The sequence below is a fragment of the Salvia miltiorrhiza genome, chromosome 7 (genome assembly GCF_028751815.1).
Source record: "Salvia miltiorrhiza cultivar Shanhuang (shh) chromosome 7, IMPLAD_Smil_shh, whole genome shotgun sequence".
Taxonomy (NCBI): Eukaryota; Viridiplantae; Streptophyta; class Magnoliopsida; order Lamiales; family Lamiaceae; genus Salvia; species Salvia miltiorrhiza.
The window spans coordinates 53964682-53984703 of NC_080393.1; the positions used below are offsets into that span (position 1 = coordinate 53964682).

Sequence of the window (20022 nt, forward strand, 5' to 3'; positions counted from 1 at the left end):
TTCATTCTCGAGCTCATCTTCCTCTGCTTCATCTTCTCCTGCTCCATCTCCTTCTCCTCTCCCACCTTCCCCATCTCTACCACCATCACCTCCTTTACTTACCACAGCCCAGAATACTACCATCATAAACACCCATTCCATGGTTACCAGGGCCAAGAACAAGATCTTTAAGCCTAAAAGTTATCTTGCACATCAAGATTCTCAGCATGAGGCTTTATTTGATGTGGTTGATTCCTCAGATGAAGCTCTATTGGTTATGCATGGCACGGGTTTGCCTCATCTTCCTGCTTCTGATGATGAAGCTTTGGCTGATCCCGGGTGGTTTGAGGCCATGAGCAAAGAACTGGATGCTCTTAATATCAAGGGAACTTGGCTCCTTATCCCTCCTTCTCCTCATTATAAAGTTATCACAAATAAGTGGGTTTTTCGGGTTAAGACCTTATCAAATGGTGATCTGGATAAATTGAAGGCTCGTCTTGTTGCCCGTGGCTTTGAACAGTTGGCAGGTGTCGACTTCAATGAAGTCTTTAGTCCAGTTATTAAGGCATCCACCATTCGCCTGATCTTATCTTTTGCTGCTTCTCAGAATTGGTCTATTCAGCAGATCGACATTAACAATGCCTTCTTGAATGGCGATTTGGAAGATAACATATATATGTCTCAGCCAAAGGGATTTGTGGATCCGGAACGTCCAGATTATGTGTGTCATCTCAAGAAATCTTTGTATGGCCTAAGGCAGACACCTCGTGCTTGGTATGATAAGTTGCGCAGTTGCTTAACTCAGCTGGGATTTCATCGTTCCACCTCTGACTTCTCACTCTTTCACCGAACAGTGTCTGGAGTTATCACTATTGTCTTGATCTACGTCGATGATATTCTCATCACTGGTGCTAGTAAGGATGAAGTCCTTAAGCTAATCACTATACTGCATGACAAATTTGCTCTCACAAGCTTGGGTGAAGTGCATTATTTTCTTGGATTCGAAGTCACCAGGTCTTCTTCTGCTCTTGCGGTATCTCAAACCAAATATATCAAAGAGTTGCTTCTGAAGACAAACATGAGTGATTGTCATCCATGTTCTACTCCAACCCCTGCAACCAGACTCACCAAAGATGGGGGGGTAGCTTTCTCGAACCCGACTTTATATCGAAGTACTATTGGCGCTTTGCAATACCTTACCCACACACGGCCAGACATTGCTTATTGTGTCAACAAGTTAAGCCAGTATCTTCACAACCCTACTGCTTCTCACTGGGTCGCTTGCAAACGCCTCTTACGTTATCTCAAAGGAACTCAGGAGTTAGCTCTGCATTTTACTTCTTCTTCTTCTCATCAACTTGTGGGATTTTCTGATGCAGATTATGCTAGTTGCTTAGACACTCGAAGATCAACTGGTGGCCATTGTGTATTCTATGGGGACAACCTTATTACGTGGAGTTCAAAGAAACAACATATTGTTTCTCGGAGCAGTACAGAATCCGAGTACCGTTCCCTTGCTAATGTTGCGTCTGAATTAACATGGCTTCATGCTCTATGTACTGAACTTGGTTTATCTGTTGCGGCACCTCACAAATTGTGGTGCGACAATTCCAGCGCTGTTGCTTTAGCTTCAAATCCTGTGTTCCATGCTCGCACCAAGCACGTGGAAATTGATGTGCACTTCGTTCGTGAGAAAGTGCAAGAAAAGTTTCTTGATGTCGGTCATGTACCGGCTCTCGATCAGGTGGCTGATATTCTAACTAAGCCTCTCGCCGATACACGCTTCTGTTTCTTAAAAGACAAACTTCGGCTTCACCCTCGAGATCCTGGTTGAAGAAAACCTTTTTTGGTGTATGTTAAGTTTATTCTTTAAGCTTAGTTAGTTAGCAGATTAGTTTGTTTAATCTTTCTGTTAAGCTGAGTCAGCAAACGGTTATTAGTTAGCTTTGGAGTCTAGAACCTTCTTATTTTTCTATTATCATTGTATAAAGCCTTGTGCAACAGATTGTAATTTTCAATTTCGAAAACAAATGAAAAATCTCAGTCTCTCAAATTCTATTGCTCTTCTCTCTCTCTCTATCTCTCATGCTTAGTCTACATTCAACAATGAATATCTTAGATTGATTTATAGGTGTTGATTTAATGCATCCTATGACTGATATTTACTTGGAGGGAGAAATTTTTTACTTGGACTTGAATTTTGAAGGGAGCGAAAATTTTATTGAATATCGTTATTCAACACTATATACTGTTATATTCATCACTATATATATACTGACTTTATTCATTAGTCTCACATCTCACGAAAAATAATAATCTCACTAAAACTATAACCCTATATATATTGCACATTATCAAAAAATTAATAACATCATTATTTTGTAGTCCTCTGCCAAGAGTATACAATGATTGTCTTATTTGGCGTCCACAAAGAGTATATTACATTTCATTTTCAGGACATAACCCCATATTTTATCTTTTTATTTTAATCTTACAAATATATTTTATTTACCAAAAAATCACATCTAACACACGCTCAATTCGACCACAATCTAATTTTTACATGATCAAACCATTTATCCATTAAACACTTATCCACCAACTATTTTATTAAAATTCAATCCAAATCCAATATTATATACACTGGTGCCACGCATAGAGTATACTATCACGTGTTGACAGTGAAGTTAAAAATATAGATTTAAAAACCAATTAATGCATTCTATGACTGATATTTACCTAGAGGAAGAATTTTTTTACCTTAATTCAAGTCTTGGAGGGAGCAAACATTTTACTAATTTTTTTAATATCATTATTCAACACTATATAAATCTTATTCATCACTATATACTGACTTATTCATTAGTCTCACATCTTACGAAAAATAGTAATCTCACTAGAACTTAACCTTATATATATTGCACATTATCAAGAAATTAATAACATCATTATTTTGTAGTCCTCCACCGAGTATATACAATGATTGTCTTATTTGGTGTCCACAAAGAGTATATTACATTTAATTTTTAGGACATAACCCCCACACTTTATCCTTTAATCTTACAAAATACATTTTATTTACCAAAAAATCACATTTAACCCACATTCAATTCAACTACAATCATGGGCGGATCTTAGTTGGGGCTGCACCAGGCTCCAGCCCAGTGCAACCCCAAAATTTTATTTTATATGTATTAATATATTTAGCTTAATATCTATGTAGTTCAGCTCATAGCCCAATCTAATTTTCAGAGAAAGATACTCCCTCAGTCCATGAAAAAGAGTCCCATATGAGACTGGCACGAGTTTTAAGAAAATTGTTAAAGTAGGTGTAAGTGAAGAGAGAAATAAATTTATAGGGATAGTGTTAATATGACTTTTAAAGTCCTTAATTCTCAATTAACTTTTGATGGCAATAATTGAACTTTAATAAAATTATTGAATTAATTATTGAACACTTAATTTTTGAAATTAATTCAAGATACACTTCAAACTTAATTTTAATTAAGAATTCAATTTTCATTACCGATTCAGCTTAATAATGGAATTCGAGGTAATTTAAGATGGTAAATTAACTTGAATTCAACAACAAATTCGATTCTAGCAGTAAATTCAAACAAATTCGACTCTAGCAGTAAATGAATTTCACCAACAAATTTAAGAAATTCCAAAAACAAATTTCAGCAACAAATTTAGGAAATTTCAGCAACAAATTCAAACAAATTCAACAAATCAATTCCAACAACAAATTTAGGAAATTCGAGCAACAAATTCAACAAATCAATTCCAGCAACAAATTTAGGAAATTCCAAATCAACTCGAGAAGCGCTAGCTTCGCTTTGAAGCTACTCACGCAGGCAGAGCAGAGGAGGAGTCGGCGTCGCGGACAATGGCGAGAGCGAGTTCCCGTGGTGCGGAGCAAAGCGGAGCGCGTCGTGCTCAGAGAAAAGCGGCGAATTTTTGGGAGGCGGCGCCTTAGGGCTTCGAGCTCAGAGGGAGCGAGGCAACGAGATCAGTGAGGCGGTGCTTTCAGACGATGAAGAAGAAAGAGAGAGACGCCGCACCACTCTAGAGAGATCTAGAAGATAAGGTTTGAAGAGTTGATGGGGGCGGTGAGCCGAGGCACGGCGGCGGCGACGACCTAGCTACTGCCGGAGAGGTGAAGGGGAAGAGTGGCGTAGGTCGGGTTCGAGCCTCGCCGGAGGAGGAACCACGCTGGGGAAGGGGAAGGGGAAGGACTATAATTTTCATAAAACGTGAAAATTAATTGTCTTTAATTAAGTTTAAGTGACGAGAGTTTTTTATTATTGAGGTGGGTCCTCAATGGTAAATAAATGAAGTAAATACATAAAGTTATAAAGGGTATAATTGTATAAAAAGTGAAACATGACTCTTTTTTTTGGACAAAAAAAAGTGAGGAAATATAACTCTTTTTCGTGGACGGAGGGAGTAAAAAATTTCAAAATAATAATAAAAAATAATTTATTCTTGTAGAAGATAGATTAAATTTTTAAAAAACATAGAGAGATAGTATTTCATGCGCTTTCAATATATTTGTTATTGAATCAATAAAAAGAAAACAAATATTGATTATAATTAGTGATCAAACTATAATTCTAAGTCCATTAAAATTATACTTGAACATAAAGATAAAGATGAACTGTACGGTCTGTTCGAAAAATTTGGCTCGGGCCTTCAAGTTCAGCCTCCCTTATCGGCAAATCCTGGATCCGGCCCTGACTACAATCTCATTTTTACATGATCAAACCACTTATCCATTAAACACATATCCACCAACTATTTTATTAAAATCCAATCCAAATCCAACAATACACTGGTGCCACGTACAGAGTATAATACTACTCTTTACCCATTACTCTCACGTGTTGACATTGAACTTAAAAATATAGATTAAGAAACGAATTAATGACAACGAAATCAATCAATCAATCTGCTTTTCTATTATTATTATAATAATTATTATTAGTATTATTATTATTATTATTATCTTCCTCTCCTCATATCCTTCATTTTTTTCCATTTATTTAAAATATCACAAATTCCTAACCACGTGAATCATGGCATATACTTCCCCTTCGATTATCATCATTTTTTGTAGTAGTTGAAAATCATTGAGCCTCTATAAATGCTGCTCCCTTCTCTCCCCAACTTTGCTCACTCTCACCCCTCTCTCTCTCTCTCTCTCTCTCTAGAATTAAGATGAAATTTGTAAGGTTTGTTGTGTTGTTAGTTGGTTTGAGTTTGTTGGTAGTGAACGAAGCTGCAATCCCTACAAAAACACTGATACAGATCAATAAGGCCAACAGAAATGGGCCTTATTTAGGATTGGTAATTCCAAACCAGTTTGAGCTCAATCCTCTTCTTCAACACCCTAGCTATGTACCCTCTAATCTCACCATCGACGTCTCAGGTATGTAAATCTAGTTCTTCTGCATTTCAAGTCTTTAAAATTTACTCTCTCCGTCCCACAACTGGTTCAAAACTTTTCGACACGAAAATTAAGGAAAAAATATAAATTGGTTAAAAGTGATACTCCCTCCGTCGCAGTCCAATAAGCTCATTTTTTTTTTTTTGTGCGGAGATTAAAAAACTTACTTTTTAGGAGTAAAGTGGTGTGGCCAATACCAATTAAGTACATTTTCTTTACTCAAAATAGAAAACGAGCCTATTGGAGTGGGACGTCTCAAAATGAAAAACGAGCCTATTAGAGCGGGACAGAGGGAGTAGTACTTAGTACATTTTTTTTAAGGGTTAACGTTTTCTATTTATGAAAACAGGCCACTTATAGTGGGACGACTCAAAATAGAATACATGTCACTTTTAGTGGGACAGATGAAGCACTTCTTCCGTCCCATTAATGTCTCATTACTTTTGGACACGAAGATTAATAAATGTGTAATTAATTGATAAAGTGAATTAGTGAAAATTGTTTAAATATTAGGTATAGAGAAAGAATATGTTGCCAAGAAATGAGACATTTATAATGAGACATCTCATTATGAAAAGTGAGACATTTGTAATGGGACGAAGGAAGTAATATTTTTGGAAAAAAAATTATAAATACCATAAATAAGTATATAGAATTCCTAGATTATAGAGTTGGAAACGATTACCATTAATTTTGGTCGTTGGATCTAAAAATTCAGAGAACCACATTAGTTTTTAGTTCTCACTTAAAAAGATTATGTTTACTTGAATTATATTGATTTATATTAATATATGTGTGTGTTTTCTGACAGGAAGGAGATTTAGATTTGGAACTGTTGCTGGAGAAAAGGCCATATTGGTTATGACCGGACTGGCTATGGTATACAATGAGTATATATATACAATGTGGTTTTAATAAAAATTATACTCCCTCCGTCTCATAAAAATATGAACATTTTGTCATTTTGGATCGTCTCATAAAAATATGAACATTTTTATTTTTGTATACTACCTCACCACAATCCCTTTATTTTTTACTTCTACTTTTTATGAAGTAAGACCATTTTTCTACTCGCAATATATTTTTATCTAACATTTCTTAAAACTTGTGCTACATCCAAATGTTCATGTTTTTGTGAGACGGATGAAGTACTATTTTTTATAAGAATGTGAGAAACACTTTATAATTAATGTATCTCCTGTTAAATTTATCACACTAGAAAAAAATAAAATTTTTGATCCCTTCAGAATTCGAACCCAGATACTACATTCAAAATTCATCAAGATAATTGATGCATCCACTGTAAATCTTGATATATAATCGAATGACAGAAAATGGTTATTCGTTCTTATTTTAGTAAATCTTGATATATAATCGAATGACAGAAAATGATTTCTCGTTCTTATTTTATTTAGTGATTCCTACTTGAACTATAATTTTCATAAAACGTGAAAACTATAAAAATGACTGCATTTGCTGTAAAAATTAATGTACTCTTCGCTAAATATACTACACTGGGAAAAAAAATTAAAAATTTTGCTTTCTTCAATATTCGAACCTATGTGCTGCATTCATCCACTAATATGATACATTCACCGTAGATCTTAATGATCGAATGACTGAAAATGGTTCTCCCTTTTTATTTTATTTAGTGGTTCTTATTTAAGCATCTCCCTATATATATTTTCTGTAAAAAATGATGAATATAAATATAAAATAAAAATTACCACATGGGATTCATACCAAAATTTCATTCAACAAAATAATAATTTCGCCATAAATATTTACGATCTGAAGACTGAAAAATAATTCTTATTTAATTTATACGATGTACATATATATACATATATGTAACATAATAACTACTCAAACCCTAGTTGACAGGAATACTTAACTCTTAATATTTGTGTATGTAAGGTAAATTCAGGCATCACCACACAACTTCTGGTGACATTGTTCAATCTGAAAGGAGTTATACATTATGGGATTGCTGGAAATGCAGATCCATCTCTCCACATTGGAGATGTTGCTATTCCTCAATATTGGTCCCATTCAGCTCTTTGGAATTGGCAGGTACTTTTTTTCTCTGTCTAGCTTTCAAAATATTACACTCCCTCTGCTCCTGATAAAATGTCATATTTTCATTTTTGAGACGTCCATAAAAAAAATTATATTGTATTTATTAAATTATATCTCATCACTTATAATATACTCCATTTAACTTTATTTTTACATTTTCATCACTTTCAATACAATACATTTTCACCGCTACCAATATACTCAACAACCTCGTCTTTAAACTCGTGTTATTCATTTTTAGGAAATTTTTATCATGAACGAATGAAGTATTTACTTTATAGATAACAATTTTTTTTTGAGGCCCTTTATAGATAACAATTAGGATTCACTTAGTCTCATTATAAGCGACACAAAAATTTTAGGCACGCAAATTAAAAGAAAAGTTGTAAATTAATTAAAAGTTGTAGGACTTACACCTTTTTAAGGATTAAATTTTATCATTTATAAAAATAGACCATTTATAATAAGACAATCCAAAATTAAATGCGTATTATTTTTAGTGAGATGAATGTAGTATAAAATAAAATACAGAAAAGTTTAATTTGACGTAACCCTCTCGATAATTATATAGAAATATTATTTGTGCCGGTCACTTTCTCTAGTTACTTTAATATTTGGAGGACAAATTCCACATGACAGAAATGAAAAAGTGGGAATAATTATTGATCATATTTATTAAAAAGAAAAGGTATCATGTGTTTTTGCCCCAATCTGGCTAATGGTCGACCTTACTCTGTAGTTGGTAATAGGGATATCAAAAAAATTCAAAATCGACGGGTTGATTTGAATAGATCGATAAAAAAGGAGGGTTAGAGCTAAAAAAATTTTAGCCCGAAAAATTATTTAGTCCGAATGGTCCCAACCAAAAATAGCCCGAGCCCAATAGGATTGGCCCTAAAACCGAGTGCCCGAAAATCGAGTGGATTGGCCCGATTAACCGAACACTTTCTTAATAATTGATTTTTAAACTTTAAGTACTTTTTAATTCGATAATAACATTTTGATACTTGTAGAATATGTTTTGATTTTTTCCAACAATTAATAACAAACTTCTATGATATAAAAGTCATAGAAAGAAGTTAAATTATATACTACTCCCTCCGTCCCATGAAGCGTGACCCATTTCTTTTCGGCACGGGAATTAAGAAATTGATATTTTGTGTGTTAAGTGTGGTAGATGAAAAAGTGAAAATGTGAATAAAGGGTAAAATTTTTGCCATTTTTAGAAACAGGTCAAGCTTCGTGGGACAACCCAAAAAGGAAAGTGGGTCACGCTTCGCGGGACGGAGGGAGTACAATTTTTATCGAAAGCGTAGTTAAAATTAGATATTATGTAAACTTACGTTAAAATAACACTAATTATACTCCCTTCGTCTCATTAATTTTGTCATATTTTTCTTTTTGAGTTCTTTCATTGATTTTGTAGTGTTTCTATATTTGGTAATAATTTTACAATACAAATAATATGGCCCCACACATTTACACACCTTTACTACACTTATACTCTCCTTAATAACTATGCCCAAAAGCAATAGAACGAGCCTAATGGGACGAAGGAGTATATATATATATTCTCTATCTTCTTATTTTTTTGTATTAATTATTTCTTTCTAAAATTATGTAAATATTTAATTTAAAATGTAAATGTTATATTTATTTAATATTAAAATTTTAAAAAATCTCTTTTCTCTTTCATATTTTTTTGAATAAATCTATTTCTTAATTCTTTTTTATTTTTATTTTTCAATTTTTTTTGCCTTTTCATAATATCAATTTTTATTATTTTGAATTCTTCTTTTTGTTTTTTCAATATTCAACTCCAATATATTCAGTTAAAGTTATTATTATTTTCTAATTATATTTATAAATATGATAATTGAGTTGGTATCAATTTTAATATAAATATAGACATATCAAAACGTTTCTCGTACATTGCATGGTGTGCGTATACTAGTTGATATATAATAAAGAAAAATGTTCATATTCCTATTATAACATTAAATCTTTTTTTCAATAATATTTTTATTTTTTTTCTTTTTCTAATAAATTAATACTTCCTCTGTCCCATTATTTTTTGGCACGAAAATTAAGAAATGTGTAAAAAGTAGATAAAGTAGGTTGGTGGAAATTATTTAAATATTAAGTATAGAGAGTGAATAATTTGCCTATAATGGAATGAGACATTTGTAATAGGACATCTCATTATGAAAAGTGGAACATTTGTAATGGGACGGAGGGAGTACATAATATTTTATTTCTTTTTAATAATATTACATGGCATGTCGGATCTTATGTGGAAATACGTAGAATAATGTATTGAAACTGGTGCCACGTCAGATTTAACATGCCACGTGTATTCTTCATTGTTATAGTCTGGAGCTCGTGATGTTATTCAAAATCTCTCGAAACGATATGATATTTAAGTATGATATTTTTTCTGTACACGATACACAGATTTAAATTAAATATGATGTTGAGACGAAGCACCCTCGACGACTAATTGATTGTGTCACATTTGCAGAGGTATGGAGATGGACCAGAGAATTCACTAGCACTTGAAGGTGGTGGTGACTACACAAGAGAAATTGGTTTCATCAAATTTGCAAATTATTCAACAAAAGCAAGTGACAATATTTTGAATAATGTGTGGTATCAACCTGAGGAAATTTTCCCTATTGATGGAACTCCTGAGGAGAGAGAGCATGTTTTTTGGGTCCCTGTGGATCCTCATTATTACAGTCTCGCCCAAAAATTAGAGGTACATATTTTTTTGTATCATCCATTCAATAATGTATAATGTTTGTTTTTTAATTAGTTTCACTTGTTTCTGGCTAGCCCTCGATGAAATTTCGAAAATTTTAAAATTTTAGATAGTAAAATATAATGGGGGGGGGGGGGGGGGGGGGAAGAGTTGAGTTTACAAATTAAAAAAGAAATGCAAAATTCGAGTAGGTAACTATAATTCCCTAAGTTCAATAAAAACATTACAATTGCCTCTTAATTACTCCTCTCTCCATCATACCTGAAACTATTTGTTTCTTTAAACCATGAGCATTAGAATGTACGATTTAGATATAAAGTGAGATGTTTATAATAAAATTTACAATAGAAGACAATTATGTCAAATCAAGAAAAACAAAAAAAAATGTAGATAGTAGTAGCTTTTTTATGGCATATTAAGCGTTCCATATTAAAATAAGACGTTTCAATTCAAGTGAGACAACTCAAATATGAAATTAGTAGATATTTTCTCCCTGTGTATGAATAGTGAGGTCCCAGGTTCAAACCCCACTGCTCCTCCTCCCCAACTCCCCCAAGTCATAATAATAATAATAATAATAATAATAATAATAATAATAATAATAATAATGTCCCAATTACTATATTGAGATGTTATATTAGTAATGTCTCACACTCTTTTTAATATAATTAATTATTTAAAATATTATCAATGGTGAGCCCAATTGACTTTATACATCAATTCAGTTAAAATAATCCTTAAATATCTTTTATCAACTTATTTTATACATTAATTACACTTTTTTCTTAATTTATGTGTCCAAAAGTAATGAAACACGAATGAAGTAATAGTGTATGATTATTTGAGTTGGCAGGAGTCGATGACGCTAGAAAACTGTCTGAATGCAACACTATGCCTAACATACGCTCCGAAAATCACTCGAGTAGCGCGAGGTACAAGTGCCAGCATCTACGTGGACAATGCTGCCTATAGAAGTTTTATCTTCGATAAATTCCAAGTGAGCCCCGTTGAGATGGAGAGCGCCGCCGTGGCCTTGATCTGCCACCAGCAGAGGATCCCTTTCATCACTTTCCGGGCCCTCTCCGACCTCGCCGGAGGCGGCACCGAGGAGTCCAACGAGGCCGACACCTTCACTCCGCTCGCCGCCACCAATTCCGTCGCGGTGGTCGTTGAGTTCATCAAGATATTGCAAGCTAGCACGGTCGAAAATCAATGAATTAGTCTCGAGAGTTTCATGCATCTCCATTAAGGAACCCATTTATCATGTTGTATTTGTATGAGACATGAGACCATCTCTTGTACTATTTAAGAATTTTAAATAAATCTGAGGGTTTTTTTTTTAAAAAAAATTTAAGTTTCTTGTGTCATTATTGAATTGTAATTGTTATTTAAAGTTTATTATATCCAATTAGAATATACATATATAATTGTTTTTTAGTAATAACAAATATTCATTTTAATTCATTATGTTATACTCTCTTCGTTCAAAAATAATACTACAATATTGAGTTCGATACGAGTTTTAATAAAATATTCTATGGATGTGTATTTATTAATGGATAAATGATCTTAGAATATAGAAATATTGAGTGGTTGTAATTGAATTATAAAGATTGAATGTGAGTCGATGAACGATTATTTGGTAAACAAGAGGTGTTTGCAAGATTAAAATATAAGGAGTGTGAATTATGTGCTAAAAAGAAATAATAAATTCTTTATGGACGCCAAATAAGATAATTTGTTGTATTTTTTCGTGGACAAAGTCAATAATAAATTTTATTTTTATAATAAATTATATTAAAATAATAAATTCAATAATTGAACACATAAAATTTAGATTTTTATGATAAAAAAAAAGAAAAAAAATCCTGAGAAAACCCTAAAGAGCCGGTTCTCATTAAAATTTCTTAAGGAAAAACTCAAAGGAAAAAACCTTAACAAGGAAAAAGAGTATTAATTGAACACATATACTATAAGACATAAAAGATGTTGGGAAAATGGGACCCAATAAATTTGTATATTTATTTAATTTTAAGATCAAGTGAACCATCGTGGACTCATTTGGACATGGAATAATGGGCCGAAGCTGAAGTGTATATTTAAAATCCAAAAGATTAAAAGATATACTATAAAATAATCATCATTAGATGACAACTCTCCACAACATCCAACTTCATATAATTCCATAATTTCATATATCGCATCTAATAAAATAAAATACGAGATCGACACCAAAATATTATACACAACGTAACGACAATATTCCCATTACATGTCACACCCCAATTCTTGAAAGAATAAACTATAATCGAGGTGCGACTAAAATAATAGAAATGAACAAGGGAAGAACCTTGTGAAATTCAGATAATAGGATAAAAAGGTTGGGCAACGCCCTTTGAATGAAGAAAGATAGAAATCAAGTGATACTAATCAATCAACAACATTCTAAACTTCAGGATCACAAGTTTGGTTTCATGCTTCTGATAACCAACGTTAAATAACATAGAACTAGAAGTTGAGAGTCTGCGCTCGATAAGAAACATAATTCAGAATTTAACATAAATGTCTTAAGTTAGAGAAACATAAGACAAATAAGAGCTACTGCAACAGCGGAAGACAAAATACGGAGTTGAACCCTAGCCTCAGCTCTGCCCCGTCAGCACCGACCAATCAACCTGAAAACATTTGAAAGTAATTTTGGGCTAAGTACTAATGTACTTAGTGGGCTAGCATTTTTATAAACATTTCATAATCATAAGAGCAGTTTATCCAATCATTCATGACATAACTTAGAAGGTTTTAAAACAAAAAGAACTTCCAAGCATGTTAAAGTATTTCATTTTATTAGCGCGTTGTTGTCACACTCTGTTCTGTTACTCGCTGTGATCCCGGACCTTTTAGCCACCGACGGATCCCTCATTCCCATGACACTTGCCCTGAGGACGTAACTCAGACAAGTTGAATTGACCTCGGGATGCTACCCTGGCAGGCCTTACATGATACATGCTCCGGAACACATCCAGCCAAGCGCCCTTATAACGCCTCTTGCATGAATTAGTGCCCGATGGAGATCAACCCACCGAAACAACTAACAAGTGTACACAATTCTCAAATAACGTGTTAGGCCATAAGAGAACCTCGATCGATCCATGAACTGCGAGCCTTAAACATAACAGAGCGCACAAAAATATTTTATCGGATAAACAGTTTTCATTTCATTGAAACATTTAAGCTCAATAGCTAAATCATACATTTGGAAAATAAGCCCACCTGATTAGGCAATGCCTGTCGTTTATTCTTAACTCTGAATTGGTATAGCAGTGCTACTCCTCACGATCCACAAAGCCTACAAGAAATCTATAATCTTAATAGGTCTCCTGAATCTAATCTTAAGTCATAGTGTAGTGCTTATCTTTCTATGATTCACTTAGCCGGGTTTTCAAAATTTTAATAAATATTTGAAAACTAAATTCTTGAGTTAAGGACACCAACAATATCCTTGTTCGATTTTACTTAAATAATTGGAATTATAATTAAAACCAATTAAATCATAATTACTTTTATTTGCAAAAATGCATATGCAAATGCATGTCATGCTTAGCATATAATAAGTAATCACTTAAAATATGCACATAATAATAATATGATATTATTATCAAAACTAGTCTTTGAAAATAATTAATTAAACTAATTAATAGTTCAATTAATTAAAATAGGACAGCCCAATTAATTTAATTAATTAAGGCAGCCCAAAGTTTAAAATAATAACTGACCCAAAGGGGTTTTAAATAAGGCCCAGCTGAATAAATAAAAGAAATCGGCCCACTAAAAAAATAAACATAAATCGGCCCACCACTCAAAGCCCAACCGAAATAAAAATAAGGCCCCACAGCCCAACCCCATCCTAGCCCAAACCTAAAGCCCAACACTCCCTCCCCCCTTTCTTCTCCCCCCAGCCGCACAACACTCACATACACACTGCAGAATCACTCTCTCTTTCTCAAGCGGCACAACACACACTCACGCATACACAGACGCGGCGCGGCTTCTCCGGCGAAGCAGCGAACCAGCCGTCACCGCTCCTCCCTCTCTTCCACACCCCGGCACGCACAACATCACTCTCCCTCTCTCTCTCTGAATCAGTCCGGCGACTGCAGCAGGAAAGCTGCCGCCGACCGCCCCCCCTCTCTAAATCGACGGCCGCAGCAGCCGACAAGGTCTACCGCCGCCGCCTGACGTCCCTCGAAACAGACCAGCGAACAGCAGCGGACGAAGCCCACTGCCGCCGCCGAACGCCCTCTGAAACTCCCTCTCTGTCACTCCCCTCCGCCCGTCCTTGGCTGGGCAGCAGCGGCACCACAGCCGCCAAGCCCAGCCTCCCTCATCTCTCTCCGACGACGACGCAGCTACAGGCTGCGCCTCCGCCTCCGGTCTCGCCCTCTGTCAGACGACATCAACGACCACCGTCTCACCTCTCTTCCATCGCCCTCGACCGAGCAGCAGCGGCAGGGCTGCCACTGCCACGGCCCCTCCACCGACTCGACTCCCACATCTCAACATGACACATATACGCACTATCCAAGACTCGATACAGCAAGTTCGAAATCAAAGGAAAAACAAAGCCTCAAGACTCGACTTTTATTCATCTTCAAATACATTGATGCTTTCAATATAAATATGCACAGGTTATATCATATATGTATATTCGTAATAAAGTTCATTTTCAGAGACTCAATGAATTGGTGTATGCTTGTGATTCCTGTTTGGTGAAATTTGCAGAGAAGGCGAAATATGTGCTTAAATCATAGTGTAAAATGAAATACTCAAGAGTGTTCAAAGCTGAAACCTTAAATGAAATGGGGTGTTTGTTTATTGGTCTGTCAACGTCTGCGAAAATGGTGATGAAGAGATTTGTTGAATGTGATGAAGAAGGTGAATGAGGAATGATATTTTAAAGAGAAAGGATTGAACAGTCGGGTGAAGGAGTGAATGAGCCTGAGACGTGAAGATTGAAAAAATAACCAAAATCCCTTAATCATAGGGATTTTGGATGACTTTGGAGGAGTGGCGCATGGGGGTGAATAGTGTAGCAATAACTGGTAGCTGCTGTTCTTGGCAGCAATGGAGGTGGTGGGTTGGGCTTCTCTTTTAGGAAAAATGACTCTTGGGCTTAATTAAAACTAGAGCCCAAAATAATATTTGTCGAAGCCCAACACATTCAAAAATTAAAGCCTAACATAGACTTAAATTAAATAATGTACAAATAAATACTAATCATATAGAATAATCACATATTCATATAATTCAATTTATGAAATGCACAAAATTTCAAAAGACTAAATTTTTATAAAGACTTCTGAAAATAAATTTTGTTGGAATTTAAAATATAAATCATTTTTCATTTTTCCGGCGTAAATCATCATAATCTAAGTTTAAAATAAATTCTAAACTTAATATAAATAGGCGGGGTGTTACATTCCTCCCTCCTTATAAAAATTTCGTCCTCGAAATTTGCATATCTGGGTCATCTAGTTTGGATACTAGACTTTCATTCTACTCAACTCTTATGCGGCACTAAATCATATACGGCCTTAGCTTTTCTAATAGTGCGACATTGTTCTTCGGACTAGAAAATTTTCCTCAAAATCTGGTACCTCATGGAAACTTGTCTCGTCCTCTCCTGAAGATTGAAGAGGGATCTTTCTCTTGTTAAAAGTATCGTGGCGCTGACTTGAGTAAGTCAACCAATTCGAGGATTGCGTCAATTTCTATCATAGGAATACCATGTAAGTATGTCTAAATGTTTCAGCGCCTATATCGAGCTTTGAGTTCGCGGTGACGTCCTTAGTAGCAGTCTTTCATCGTCAGTTGTACTAATTTCTAACGTTGTTACGGACGATTGTGGCGTCAATTCTAATATCTTACAAGCAGCATATGAAATGAAAGAATAGGATACTCCAGTATTGAATAGAGCTATAATCGACACGTCGAAAACATTAATCGTACCTGCCATATTTCCGTGATCTCCTGCTGCTTGGTGTTGGTTAATGGCATAGGCCCTAGCGTATTGTGGTTGCCCCTGATTTCCTCTAGGACCTTGGTTTTGTCGCTGTTGGTTCCCGGGATTTTGTTGTTGAGGTGCTCGTCCTCCTTTCTTTGGGCATGCTGAAGCAAAATGACCAGTTTCTCCGCAGTAATAACAAATATTCGTTCCCTTCATGCATTCCCCTAAGTGTGGTTTCCTACACTTTGGACAAGGTGGTGGAGCTATAGCTTCTGGCTGTTGGTTTTGATGCTGATTCTGATTTTGATTTACCACCCAAGGTTTCTTCCCATTTCCAAAGTTCCCACCAATTCCATCATTCCATTTTCGCTTTCCCTTACTACCATCTTGAGATGGTACAAATCCAGACTGTTCGGGGGATTTTCCTTTTTCCCTTGGTAACAATGACTCAATAGTGAGGGCTCTGCTCAATGTCTGCGCGTAGGTGAGACCCCCTTGACTTGCTAGGGAAATCGCTATCCCGTGACGCAGTCCGTTTCTGAACTTCTCTGCGCGTTTCTCATCACTGTCCACCAACGTCGGAGCATATCTTGATAGCTGATTGAAGGCCCTGTCGTACTCAGTCACAGTTCCCGTTTTCTGTCTCAGATTCCAAAACTCATTCTGTTTCTTCTGTCGGTAACATCCTGGTATATATTTCTCATACAATTCAGCCTTGAATTCTTCCCATGTGAAATTCTCCCACTGTTCGTCAGTCATTGTCCGCCTCACTGACTCCCACCAAAAGTCAGCTTCGTCCACCAACTGATAAGTTGCGCATGCCACTTTATCCTCATCATCACAACGGATGTAGTTGAAGATCCGTTCTATTGCCCTAACCCATTTCTCGGCATCCGCAGGTTCGCCCAATCCATCAAACGTTGGAGGTTTTTCTTTGCGAAACTTTTCCTCGGCTGTGCGATTTGGTGCTACTTGTGGAATAGGCTCTTCGGGTACAAATCCCCTACCGCGCCCACGGCCACGTCCGCGCCCTCTACCACGTCCTCTTGGTGCACCTTCCATTCTGATTGACGGACGAGAATCAGCAGACGAAGAGACTCATTCGGCATACATACATACATACATATATAGATATACACGAGATATATCACTTCTATAGTGTAACCATGTGAAAGACCAGTTCTACATGGAAACTAATCTAAACTTAAGTGGAATAACTTAAGTGAAACCTTAATCTCATGACATTTCTTCTACGTTGTAACATATCTATGTTAAACGTTGCTATCTTATCATTCCTTACTTAAATCGATCAAGCGGAGCTTTCACGACTAACATTTCTAAAGTATCCTTGGGTAGTACTCAAACGGTTTGTAAGAGACTCATCATTCATATCGTACAGGCAGTGGACCTAACACGATAACATAAAACTTTTCATTCATTTAATCATTTGTTTCTTTTGAAACCTTTAAACATATGGACAATAAATGCCCCTTTCATAAAAACTTTTCTTAAGCCGGAAAGATTAATGGAATCTAACTCGACCATAAATTCATTGATTCGTTAAGGGCTCGATAGTCCCAAACACGACATACATACATACATTGGTTATATGAGTCAAAGGCTCAAAATAACAATATGAAAGCGATAAGCAATTCATATAACATCATACATTGAAAGCGCGCACTTCTTAAAAACTTTGAAAGCATTAAAAATCATTGAAATTTTTAAGTCGTACCTTTTGTTGCGGTAGTGTGACGGCGAGCTGAGGGTCAACAAATTTTCTTAGAAGCCTAGAGGTACTATTCTAGACTCGACATTAAAAACTTACGGTTATCAGAGACATGAAAGAAAACTCATGCTCTGATACCATTCTGTCACACCCCAATTCTTGAAAGAATAAACTATAATCGAGGTGCGACTAAAATAATAGAAATGAACAAGGGAAGAACCTTGTGAAATTCAGATAATAGGATAAAAAGGTTGGGCAACGCCCTTTGAATGAAGAAAGATAGAAATCAAGTGATACTAATCAATCAACAACATTCTAAACTTCAGGATCACAAGTTTGGTTTCATGCTTCTGATAACCAACGTTAAATAACATAGAACTAGAAGTTGAGAGTCTGCGCTCGATAAGAAACATAATTCAGAATTTAACATAAATGTCTTAAGTTAGAGAAACATAAGACAAATAAGAGCTACTGCAACAGCGGAAGACAAAATACGGAGTTGAACCCTAGCCTCAGCTCTGCCCCGTCAGCACCGACCAATCAACCTGAAAACATTTGAAAGTAATTTTGGGCTAAGTACTAATGTACTTAGTGGGCTAGCATTTTTATAAACATTTCATAATCATAAGAGCAGTTTATCCAATCATTCATGACATAACTTAGAAGGTTTTAAAACAAAAAGAACTTCCAAGCATGTTAAAGTATTTCATTTTATTAGCGCGCTGTTGTCACACTCTGTTCTGTTACTCGCTGTGATCCCGGACCTTTTAGCCACCGACGGATCCCTCATTCCCATGACACTTGCCCTGAGGACGTAATTCAGACAAGTTGAATTGACCTCGGGATGCTACCCTGGCAGGCCTTACATGATACATGCTCCGGAACACATCCAGCCAAGCGCCCTTATAACGCCTCTTGCATGAATTAGTGCCCGATGGAGATCAACCCACCGAAACAACTAACAAGTGTACACAATTCTCAAATAACGTGTTAGGCCATAAGAGAACCTCGATCGATCCATGAACTGCGAGCCTTAAACATAACAGAGCGCACAAAAATATTTTATCGGATAAACAGTTTTCATTTCATTGAAACATTTAAGCTCAATAGCTAAATCATACATTTGGAAAATAAGCCCACCTGATTAGGCAATGCCTGTCGTTTATTCTTAACTCTGAATTGGTATAGCAGTGCTACTCCTCACGATCCACAAAGCCTACAAGAAATCTATAATCTTAATAGGTCTCCTGAATCTAATCTTAAGTCATAGTGTAGTGCTTATCTTTCTATGATTCACTTAGCCGGGTTTTCAAAATTTTAATAAATATTTGAAAACTAAATTCTTGAGTTAAGGACACCAACAATATCCTTGTTCGATTTTACTTAAATAATTGGAATTATAATTAAAACCAATTAAATCATAATTACTTTTATTTGCAAAAATGCATATGCAAATGCATGTCATGCTTAGCATATAATAAGTAATCACTTAAAATATGCACATAATAATAATATGATATTATTATCAAAACTAGTCTTTGAAAATAATTAATTAAACTAATTAATAGTTCAATTAATTAAAATAGGACAGCCCAATTAATTTAATTAATTAAGGCAGCCCAAAGTTTAAAATAATAACTGACCCAAAGGGGTTTTAAATAAGGCCCAGCTGAATAAATAAAAGAAATCGGCCCACTAAAAAAATAAACATAAATCGGCCCACCACTCAAAGCCCAACCGAAATAAAAATAAGGCCCCACAGCCCAACCCCATCCTAGCCCAAACCTAAAGCCCAACACTCCCTCCCCCCTTTCTTCTCCCCCCAGCCGCACAACACTCACACACACACTGCAGAATCACTCTCTCTTTCTCAAGCGGCACAACACACACTCACGCATACACAGACGCGGCGCGGCTTCTCCGGCGAAGCAGCGAACCAGCCGTCACCGCTCCTCCCTCTCTTCCACACCCCGGCACGCACAACATCACTCTCCCTCTCTCTCTCTGAATCAGTCCGGCGA

The 20022-nt window shown here is 35.6% G+C and overlaps 2 protein-coding genes across 2 annotated transcripts in view; one reads left to right on the forward strand and one right to left on the reverse strand.

The window, feature by feature from the left end:
* Window positions 1-20022, reverse strand: part of LOC130994894 (uncharacterized) — a 1167164-nt gene that overhangs the window by 514236 nt on the left and 632906 nt on the right. The window lies entirely within an intron of this gene.
* LOC130994908 (bark storage protein A) lies at window positions 5010-11617 on the forward strand. The gene is made up of 5 exons (XM_057920042.1): window positions 5010-5410; window positions 6240-6307; window positions 7346-7501; window positions 10029-10265; window positions 11122-11617. Exons 1-5 carry the CDS (start codon window positions 5200-5202, stop codon window positions 11482-11484), a joined length of 1035 nt encoding a protein of 344 aa, XP_057776025.1. The 5' UTR covers window positions 5010-5199; the 3' UTR covers window positions 11485-11617.